Source organism: Nycticebus coucang, chromosome 22 (assembly GCF_027406575.1).
Source record: "Nycticebus coucang isolate mNycCou1 chromosome 22, mNycCou1.pri, whole genome shotgun sequence".
In the NCBI taxonomy this organism is placed as follows: Eukaryota; Metazoa; Chordata; class Mammalia; order Primates; family Lorisidae; genus Nycticebus; species Nycticebus coucang.
Genome location: NC_069801.1, coordinates 40,473,085 through 40,484,192, shown reverse-complemented (window position 1 = coordinate 40,484,192; position 11,108 = coordinate 40,473,085). Strand labels below are relative to the sequence as shown.

General features: G+C 42.7%; 1 protein-coding gene across 10 annotated transcripts in view; it reads left to right on the top strand.

Moving 5' to 3' along the window:
* Positions 1-719: 719 nt before the first annotated feature.
* Positions 720-11,108, top strand: part of ERI3 (ERI1 exoribonuclease family member 3) — a 139,467-nt gene continuing 129,078 nt past the window's right edge. For 3 of the 10 annotated variants that reach the window (XM_053577429.1, XM_053577427.1, XM_053577426.1), the window contains exons 1-2: positions 754-1,108; positions 3,074-3,180. In XM_053577429.1, the coding sequence (XP_053433404.1) occupies positions 1,023-1,108; positions 3,074-3,180 (193 nt within the window). In that variant the 5' untranslated portion in view covers positions 754-1,022. Of the gene's footprint in view, positions 2,849-3,073; positions 3,181-11,108 lie in introns of all 10 variants that reach the window. The other 7 variants (XM_053577428.1, XM_053577424.1, XM_053577433.1 and 4 more) reach the window with 6 other exon arrangements.

Genomic DNA, 11,108 nt, shown 5'->3' with positions numbered 1-11,108 from the left:
GCTTGGCCAAGGCTGGAGTTTTCCAGATCACAAACTCGTACCCAGGACTTCCTAGAGAGGCATAACCAAGATGAAAATACACATCTCTGTCTTTGGTCCGAGTTCTCTCCACCTGACTGGAAAGACCAACTGTGGAAGCTTCCCAGAGCTGTGGCCAGAATCCTTCTGAACCTAAAGTTTCCTCTGAATGGATCTGAACAAGTCAGTTCCTGCTTCCTTAGAAAGACCCTTCTGAAGTCTAAGCATTTCCTTTTTAGCCTGAATCCCGCCTCCTCTCAGGTCTTCCCCAGGCCCACATCAGAGAGATGATGATAATTACTTGTTGAATGAACGAATCACGAGAACGTATGATCTAAACAGAATCTGTCACCTTATGCGCCTATATTCACCTCATGGGTATATCAGAGGTGGGAAAAGGAAGGGGGGTGTACCTGGGTCGCTCTAGTCTTTAGAAAGCTTTAGTTTTTTAAAAAAATTCCTTTCACAACTCTTAAGTGCCTTCAGCCCCGCCTTCTCTTTTGAGGACATGCAGGCTGAGAACTACAAGTCCCATAAAGCCGGCAGACGGGAGTCACCATCTTGATACTCCCTAGCGCGCATGTCGGCAGGAGAGCAAGCATTTGGAGCCAAGAAACCCCGCCCCACCACAGCCTATTGGTCAAAGGGGCCGCCGGCGAGCCCAGCGGTTGGCCAGCGAGCCCGCCCGTCGTTTGCATCGGTCGGGGTCAGAGTGCGCGGAGGTGAGTCGGTGTGTTGTGGACTCGTGGTGCGGGCTGCCGCTGTTGAGGCGGCCGGGAACCGGCGGTGGGGGACGGGCGGAGCTGGCCCTGCTTCTGCCTAGCCGTCGTGGCAGTCGGTGCGGGCCGCGCCCGCCGCCGTCAACTGCACTGAGCGCCTGCTGAGGCCGAGGGAGACATCGGGGCCTGCACCTGGAGGGAGCCTGCTGCGCTGGCCCCGAGGAGGGGGCGTTGCCATGGCAACAGCCTCTCCTGCAACTGACGGAGGGCGGGGGCGGCCCTGGGATGGCGGGCTGGTCTCCTGGCCCCCTGCCCCTCCCCTTACGCTTCCCTGGACTTGGATGGGCCCGAGTTGGGGGCAACACCCTGGGGTGGGTTATGCCGAGTGGCCCCCAGATTGGGCCCTGCTTAATGCTTGCAGGGTGAGGGTCGCAGTGCGCACGGTTTGTGCGGCGTGGGTGCTGGCCCGTGTGCTCACCCTGGATGCATGATCTACTGAGTAATGTTCTGGTGGAGGGGGAGAGGGGCAGGGCTTTTGGAGATAAATCGGGTGAATTGATTAAGGGGGCTGACTTTGTAGGTGGGACTACTAGAGAAGAAGAAGAGAGGTTTGACCGAGAGGTTAGAAACAGCAAGAAAATGTAGATAGAGCACTCCTTCCCCCCTCCCCAACACAGACGCACACACTCAGGGTTAGCAGTTTATCTCTTTGTAAATCCGAAGCAGTGGTAGGAGTGATGGAAAGAGTGAATAAGGGCCCTAACTTGGCTAGCTTTATGTTTGCCTTTCCTGCAAATGGTCCAGCAACAAGTGTTTTCTTAAAACAAACAAACAGAAAAAAGCAGGAACTTGGATTGAGGCTTGACTGTGAGTTCTTAAAAATGAAGTGCTTCTTGGTGACTTGGAAGGTGCTGGCTGTGAGGCCCCCTCAGTAGGGTTTTGGATTTTGTCCTTAGGGATGGGTTTTGCGACTAATAGTGACATCATTGGCTCTGCTAGACATCTCTGCCTACCTTAGTGGCGTTTACTCCTGTCAGATGTTTCATCAGTCTCCCAGCTGAAGGGCATAAAACACGAATCTCACTGGCTAAAGACTATAGTCTTTAAACTATAGTAGGTTGTGATTGGCTGAATGATTTTGATTGTAGAATTTCTTCCAGAAATTGGCTTCATCAAATTCTGCTTTATTTTGACTTTATCATACACAGCATGTCTTGTTTTAGTGGGTTCATGCTTAAAGCTTAAGTATATTATACTTGAATCCCCCACCATTTAAAAGCCAATTTATAAACAGGGACTTGGAGTGTGACTCACTAATGTGTGTCTGTGATCTTGGTTAGAAACCCACTTGGCTGCCTTTCATCAGGAGGTGGGGGGTGGGGGAAGGGCTGCTAGGAAGTGATTGATAAGGTTTCCTTTATGGATTCTGTGGTGCTTCATTGGAGCTCAGAGCACTTTGGCAACTTAAGCACTCCAAATTAAAAGCTCATTAACAATTCCTGCCCAAAGATCCTGTAAATAATCCGCTACCTAGGTCATAGAGCTTGACTAAGAGCTCTCCTTCCAACTTGAAATTTCCAAATAAAAAGTGCTTTTATTCCCTTTCATTTTGAAAAGTATTTTCTTTGTGTTGTAGTAAATTGGTGAGTGGCCTTTTCCCAGGGGATCTGAGTTGAATAAAGTCTTAAATGTGTAGAATGTTAGACAGGAATATATTGGTTCTAATCCTAGGTATTTCTTTGTGCAGAGAGCATCACTAGCTTACAAGGGTATGTCTGCAACTTCTAATCCTTTGGAATATCTAAATTAGTTGATAAATATGATACATATCCATTGATGTTTTGACTTTAGGTCACCGTAACATTTTTTAGAACTTGAGGCAGATTTGGAAGTATCCTGAAAGTATTTCTCGGTCCGTGTGGCCATTTGCAATATGGCCTGTGGTTTTGTGGGAGCCAACCCCTCCATGAGTCCTGGTCCAGCCGTAATTCCAGAGTTCTGAATATTGTCGACCTTAACCAGTGTTTTCTTCCTTAACTAGACTAGGATTCTGAACTCATCCAGAGAGCTACCACTTTATGACTATCTTTCTCAGTCCTGGCTCAGATATGGTAAATGTTTAGTGTTTCTAGGAGGTAAGCCTCTGTAGGAGGAAAAGTATACTACTAGAGAACATGAAAATAATTACAAAACAAATGTAATACCAATAGCTTCTGAAATCTCTGTAGGGGCACTGTCTTTTTACATAGATAGACCTGTTATCCCAGAGTTTGAGTTTAGGTGTTTGAGATGTAGTATGATTCTTAATGTGGTTTTGATCCTTTGTGTTGAAATAGACTTGTTGCAGAGATGTGTATTTATCCACAGCATTGGGGCATTCCAGCTCTCACAGAACCTTCAGCATCCCCAGCAGCCAGTCTTGGCATCTTCGAAGTAAGAAGAGGTGAGAATCCTCATGCATGGTTAAGTTTGGTTTGACTTCTTCTAAGTACTTGGACTTGGAGGGTAGAGGGTGGGGGATGGTGCACATTGTATTTTTCTGTAATTTCTTCTGTTAATGCAGCAATGCTCAGCATGCTCAAAGCATATTGAAACTTACCCAAAGTCTGTGAAGTGGTGAGAGTTGGAGGTGGGGGAACCAGACTGAAGTTCTGTCATGATTTCTTTATGGGCATCTCATAAGCAGCCACTTTAGGTTTAGGATGGTTGTATAGAGCCAGAATAGTTCTTTACCCCCAAGAAATATACATCTTAAAACAATAGGAAGAAACACATTTATTTGGCTTTTGATAGTATATTTGACCAAGGCCTTTGGGCTCTTGATTTAATTTGGGCTGTCACCTTTGGATGGGTAGTTAATCTCAACCCATGTCCATTTTACAGGGATTGAGGTTAGCTAAAGAGATCAACTCTGCTGATAGATATCCAGAGATTTGGAAGCTGTTTGTTTAGTAACTAAGGGCCAAACACTTTGATGGTTCCTGGGATTGTGGTGGTGAACAAGATAGCCACTGTCCCTGATATTCTTGTATTCATAAGAGAGATAGATAATAAAAAGGCAGGTATGGTATCCTCTGAGAGTGCTATAGTGAGGGAACTGTGTAGATGCTTTGGGAGTACTCACAGGGGTCACTAGCCCAGACTTGTGGATGCAGGAGAAGCCTCGCAGAGGAAATAACTTCTTCACTTAGAATTAGATGAAGACATGAGGGACCAAGTATCTGAACTTCCTTGAATTTGAGAAATTAGAGTGCTTAGTGGGTATGGGACAGGAGAATATTGGAAAGATGAAGCAGGAAAGGTAAGCAGAGACCAGAATTTTATAAACTCTTAGGATTACATCTGTTTGGGGGGGGGGGGAGTAGAAAAAAGATAAAGGGGCTTGGCCCCTGTGGCTCAAGCAGCTAAGGCGCCAGCCACACACACCTGAGCTGGTGGGTTCGAATCCAGCCCGGGCCCTCCAAAACAATGACGGCTGCAACCAAAAAATAGCCGGGCGTTGTGGCAGGCGCCTGTAGTCCCAGCTACCTTGGAGGCGGAGGCAGGAGAATTGCTTGAGCCCAGGAGTTTGAGGTTGCTGTGAGCTGTGATGCCAGGGCATTCTACCCAGGGGGACAGCTTGAGGCTCTGTGTCAAAAAAAAAAAAAAGAGAAAGAAAAAAGATTAAGGGTCTGCAAACTTTCTGTAAGGGACAATATAGTAAATATTTAGGCTTCCTGAGCCTCTATCACAGTTACTCTGTGGTTATGCATGAAATCAGCCATAGATGATATGAAAATGAATGAGCGTGGATGTGTTCCAATTAAACTTTATTTATAAAAATCAGGTGGCAAATGGATTTCGCCCATGGATCATAGTTTGTTCACCCCTGGATCAGATAAGAAGCCGTTAAAAGGTTTGAAACAGTAGATTGACAGTAGATTTGTGTTTTAGAAAGTTTGTTCTAATTCAGTGTGAAGAATAGATTAAAGGGATAGACAGTATTGAAAGCAAAACCAGCATGATTGTAAGAGGGACTTTACCTAACAAATGCAATCAGTGTAACCTGGTTTCTTGTACCCTCAATGAATCTCCAACAATAAAAAAATAAATTAATTAAAAACACAAAAAAAGAAAGCAAGGCCAGTCAGGAAGCTGTGGCAGTTATATGCATAGCATTTTATATTTCCTCTTTTGTGGCAATATTTTGGCCCTCAAAACTGAATGTAACTGTTCTTTGCATATATGTGTGTATTGGTTCTCTTTACTAACTTCCCAGCCATCTGCTAGAGCTTGTAGGATGTCTATCAAAGAATCTTTTGGAGATACCAGCTCCTGTTTTACAGCCTGGAAATGATGGAGGGAGGGAAAGTTGGTACAGAGTGAATTAAAAGATTTTGGGAAGTATATTCTAACGAAGGAAGTATAGAATAAAAATGGAGCCCTGGAAGGGACCTTGGTTCTAGGGCTCATAGCTTAATGTCCATTATTTTGAACTTCTTGAAAATGGGATGACTCATTTTCCTAAGCTTTCCAGGGTACTGTCCTCATTCTATTTACAACGCGTCCCAAGATTATGAACAAGATAGGTTCTGTCGATTCTTAAACTGAATTTGTATGTAAGTTGGAACAGATATGTTTACTTTTTACTTGTAATAGCCTCCATTTGTAAGTGCGAATCCAACATCAGTCAGATGTTTGTAACTTGGGGACTTACTGTAATGACCTCCATTAAGAAGTGTTAGTTGTACATAAGTGGGATGTTTGTAACTCGGGGACTGCCTCTATGTTCTATTCAGTCTCTCCTTTCCTTGCTTGTAGCAGACCAGTGACCTTTCCCAGTTTTGAAAAAAATCTCTCAATTCACATATTATGTCAGGTGCAGGATCCAAATAAACTACTGTATTTGTTGAATGTCCATTGAGTAGGTTAGACACAATAGTACTGTGTCTGTTCTTTCCCTTTATCTCTTCTTCCTACAAGCCCCAGGTAGACTTGCATTGCTGGAGGGAAGCTTACAGGTTTCTGATGACAGTGTTTATATGACGTTGGGCAAGTGACTTACCTCTCTGAGCTTCTGTTTGCTATCTGTAAAATGGAGATAATGGGACTTGATACGGTTGATTAAAGGATTTAATAATGATAATGTAAGTAAAGCTCTTAGAACAGTGTCTTGATAACTTTTATTACTAATATTTTGCACAATAATTTTTTAAAAAGCAGCTAATAGTTGAGTGACTTGCCCTTTGACTTACTGTGTTTAGTTGTCATTGTATCCATATGATAGAAACATAGACCCTGGTAGTTAGTGGTAGCCAGCAGACAGGAGGAATTAACAAGTAAAAGAAGGCACCACTCTTCATAATGGAAAATTTTCAGACAGCAGGGGTTCCATCCATTCAGAATACCAGAACTTTTGTCAGGGTGGACCTTAGTCCCAGCACCATCAGTAATGTGAATTCAGTGAGCAGCTTCCCAGTAGAAATTCACCAAAGTGTGATCAGTCATTCCTCCCTGTCTGTCTGGGGTCATTTATTGGTGTTGTCACTCATGTGGCCCTACATCTTTGAAAAGTGCTTCTCTAATGTTTTTTATTACTTTTCACCAACACTGAGAAGTGGGTCAGGTGGTCAGCATTCTTGTCCTTGCTATCCCTGTGAGGAAACTGAGGCCCAGGAAGGTTAAGTGGGTTGCCACTTAAGGTCACTGAGGTCATGTTGGGAGGGCCTGTCAAAGCTAGTGCAGATTTGCCTTCAGATGAAATTGAGTTAGTTTATTGCTGTTATTTCTCTTCTCTTGAGTGAGAGATGCATAGTCATTGCAGAACTGCAGTCTAAGGCATGCCTTGTCTGGATTTGTTGGGCTTGATTTGGGCCCACTTTATCTACTTGGTTCTGTTGAGTTTTAATTGATGACTGCTAGGACCAGACCTGTTGGGACACAGATTCCCTTTGGGTCATTGTTTTTAGCCTTTTCCTCTTAGGGGACATTCCTTGGGGAGCTTTGGGTTAGAGGGATTGTTTTGATATGTTCAAAATTGTGCCTTATGCCCCACAGCTACAGGTAAAATCAAAAGGCAGATAATTTATGGGAGTGTCAGAGCTGGCTGCTGGCACCTCAGGAGGCCATTAGTATGCCTGTTCAGACCCTCTGTGTCCTTGCAATTGATTCCTCTTTGCATGAGCCTGATTTGGGAAACTGTAGATCTGTGGGTAGTGATTGGATGTGACAATCCAAACACCAGTCCCTAAATTAATCCTTTTAATAGTATTCTGGCCCAAGGGCAATTCTCTCTCTCTTTCTCTCTCTAACTGGGGAGGACAGAATAGGATAGGCTAGGAGGAAAGATAGAAAGAAAGAAAAAAAGCATTGTTTGGTGCTTAGACCCTGCTCTGTTCTTTCAATGTTTTAATTCCAGAGCACTTGGCATCATGACTTGGGGCATATTAATTCATTGAGCAAACATTTACTCACACTTTGTTCCTGGTCCTGTGCTGGGACTACAGAAATAAATAAAATGTGGGCCTGGCTCTTAAGGATCTAGCTCAGTGTTTCTTAGGCTTTAAAAACTCATGTACTATTTAGATAAAAAAGAAAAAAAAATGAATTTCATGCTATTTGAAAATTTAAAATGCAATAAAGGTCTGACAAAAACCAAGTCAAAGAATTATGCTAAATATGCTTTTTACGTACATGTACACATACACCTTTATGGCTGTCTTCCATCATTTCCCCTAACTCTTTGAAACATTACAACATAGGGAGATAAAAGTGAAATAGGAATAAGTCTGCTACTGGATCACACTTAACCAATTAACTTTATGATGGGGTATCAGAGAACACTACTAAAATGGGGATTATTTGAGCTGGATTTTGAAGGAGTAATAATTTGCCTGGCAAGAAAATGGAAGTGAATTCCAAAACTGAGGGAGTACCACTCAACCAAGGCACAGATTTACAAAAGGGAACATCAATTTGGGGACCCAAGTGAGAGCTAGTTGTAACCCTGCCTCCTACAGATTCTCTTCTAAGATGGAAAGATTTGGTCCTCTGGAATTGTGTTTTGAGTTGGAAGCTTCTAGTTCTTGTGCTGAAGTTGTGTTAATTCAGGGCACTTCTTTCTGTTTCTGCTTTTGTGCTCAGGGGTATACTTTTTAAAGTATAAAACAGTTAATGAATAAATTGGGATGATTTGGACACAATTATTACTTAAAAGTTGAGTTACTTTTAGTAAAGTTTTTTTACCTCTGAAGAAAAACTGAAGTTGATACACCTTGTTGCTCTATGGTTGATGGGGGAATTAGTCGTGGGGACCAGTAAACACGGTGGAGACCAAGACCCCAAAGAGCTGAGCACCTCAGCCTTAGTTTCCTCATGTATTGATAGTTGGGAGGATTAAATGAGATAAATTATGTAAATGGCCAATATAGTACCTGGCTTGTGGTGGATTTTCAGAAAATGTTTTCTCTTTTCTCTTAAATATTAACAACAGTAGCTCCCTTCTTTTATAGAAGTATTTAATAATTCTAGATGTCTCTCTGTGGAGTCAGATGCTGTCTACAAGAGTGGGAGGTACTTAAAGGGATGATAGTACCATACCCTGTCCTCCCTCCACTTCTAGCTTATTTATAGTGTGTTAGGAAACAAGGCTTGGCCCTCTTAGTGTGCAGTGGGGTCACAATTGACTTGGAAAAAGATGTTCTCTGGCTTTCGCCCTTGGAAGGAGTTTGCTTGAGCTACTGGGGAGTGGCTGATGGTTTAGCAAAGGGTAGGCAAATCGCAAGCAGTGGCCTCTTTTTATGTGCTTGAGCTGCTGAGACAGGCCAAAATTGGGAGCAAACCTGCGATGTTGCCACAGGTGTTCCTGAAAGCCTGTAGTAATTTTAGCTCTGCATGGAGTTTGGGATTAGCAGCTGCTTCTAAGCTGGGAGAGCGTTCCCTAGCTGTGCCTTGGAATAGAAGCAGCTACAGCTATAAGCCATGGCAGCAACTGGTTGTAGAGAGGAGGAGACTGTTTTGTTGAGGTGAGAAGCCAGTTTTAGAGTTCCTGCTTCCTTTCTACTGTGGGAACCTTCAGAAAGTTCTGGGATGGGAACTAAGGAAACTATGAGTAGTCCCAGGTGCTTCTAGTCAGCTGGGCTCACAACCTGCTTCTTGTACCTTGAAGTTTCTGGGGAATGTACCCTTGCCTCCCAGTCTGGCTTTTAATGGAATGGATTGAATCCAGGGATGGTTCATACTCTACACTTCCAGAGGGTTCACACGTATGTGGCTGGGGAGGTGTGGTGGGAGTAGAGTAGACCACGTGTTTCATATGGGCCCTCTTCTTTTCCCATGACTGAGGCACCCCTGGCCTGTTGCATGGAGGTTAAAGGATGACCCTCTCCCTTTGTACTCCCTTTCCCCCTCCAGTAATGGAGGCTGTAAAATGTCTATTTACCCAAGACACCAGAACAACTCCTCTGTGGTCCCACTAATCTGGTGATTTGGTGCTTCTTTGGTCTCTCAGGTAAATACAGATTGAGTCTTTTTATAAAGGCATATTATTCCCCTCATTAAATGTGTGTTTTGGCACATATGTTATTTACCTGATAGACAGTAATGGCTGCAGAGGAGTCATTGGTGTCTGTTGTGTAAATACTCTGCACAGAGACTGTCCTCCAGGGGCTGTGGTTAGGACTGTTTCTCCAAATTGGGCTGGCTCTGTGGCCGTCCCTATTTATCCCTCCCCTGTTCCTATTGGGGGGCTGGTCCCTTCATTTTGAGGGGAGAGTCATTGATTTTCCTCCATGCCACAGGCTGTTACCTTTAATTTGCTAGGAGAAAGAAAGAGATGTCTGAGATTAAATGTGTATAAATCTTGGTCTCTGATGAAAGATAGTGTGTAGAAATACACAGAATCATAAATTGTTTTGTTTGAGTTCTGGTCCCAGTTGATGTTATAAGCTATAGACTTACATTCTACAATCCTGTGACTAAAGTATAAAGCATCAATAGAAAAAAGAAATCCTTAGGATGCCAGGGGGTACAAGGGAAGATGGGCTGTTGCTGTAGGGGTACATGGGTGTTTCCTGTTGAGGCTTTATGGTGGCAGGAGTGCCAGTGAGGGCCACTGAGTGGTACTCTTCTGATAGAGATTTAGCTAGGTAGAGAGAAACTATTTGGGTTTAGAGATGCTTTGAGGGCTGGTTTTTGCCTGCCTCCCTGCTAGAGAAGAGTGTGCAGCCTACCTATCTTCTTGGGACACAACAGGAAGATCTCTCCCTCACATACCATCTGTTCTCTGTTTTTAAATTCTCTTTAACCATGTTGCACCTAGATTTTAAAAAATAATTTTTTAAATGTTTGAAATAGCCCTAATTTATATTAAAGTTGGAAGTACAGTACAATACTTTTTCCTCAAACCATTTGTTGGTTAAACTGCTGACCTGATGCCCTATCACCCTGAATATTTCCTACAAGCAAGGACATTTTCCTACCTAGCCACAACACAGTCTTCAACATCAGGGAATAAACATTGAGATGTTACCTTTCTCTAATCCTCAGACACCATTCAGGTTTTGTCAGTTGTCCTGGAATGTCAGTTGTCCTAAAATGATCCAATTTAGAATCATGGGTTGCATTTAGTTATCAAGTCTCTTTGGTCTCCTTTAGCTGTCCTCAGTAAACATTCCCAGGCTGGGTATGGTGTAGATTGTCCCTAAATTAGAATTTGTCTGACATTTTCTCATAGTTAGATTTAGGTTGTGCATTTTCAGCAGGACTGTCACAAAAATGATACTTTGTTCTTCTCATTGTATCCTTTTAGATGTTGTGTAATTTTGATTTATCCCATTATTGATGATATTGATAACTTATTAAGATAATGTTTTTCAGCTTTCTCCATCATAAAATTATTTCTTATTATAGTTAAGAAGTATTTTGTGGGGAGATAATTTGAAACTATGTAAATATCTCCCATCAAACTTTAATTACTCTTTTTGTGGACTCATGGTTTTGTATTTTGTTCAATCCATTATAGTCTATTACTGTCGTTGTTTATTGGCCACCTTCATGGTGCCTTCTGTGTTCTTTAATATGTTCCCATCATTCTTTGGGCATTTCTTTGCTTTCTGGTGCAACAAAATGTTCGAGGCTCATTTTGTACATTCTTACCACAGTCCTGGAATCAGCCATTTCTCTAAGGAGCCCTAATTCTTTTAGTGGGGAATGGTATTCAGAAGGCAACTGGGTGCTAAGTATGCTCATTGCTATTGAGTGTTGCTGCTATTGAGTGTTGCTGCTTCCTGACCCTTCCTTAGACAGAGTTAGAAAATGTATATGCATGTGTGTATATTTGTGTGTGTGTATATATATTCATATTCACATTTAGATTTATGTCTATATTAGAAA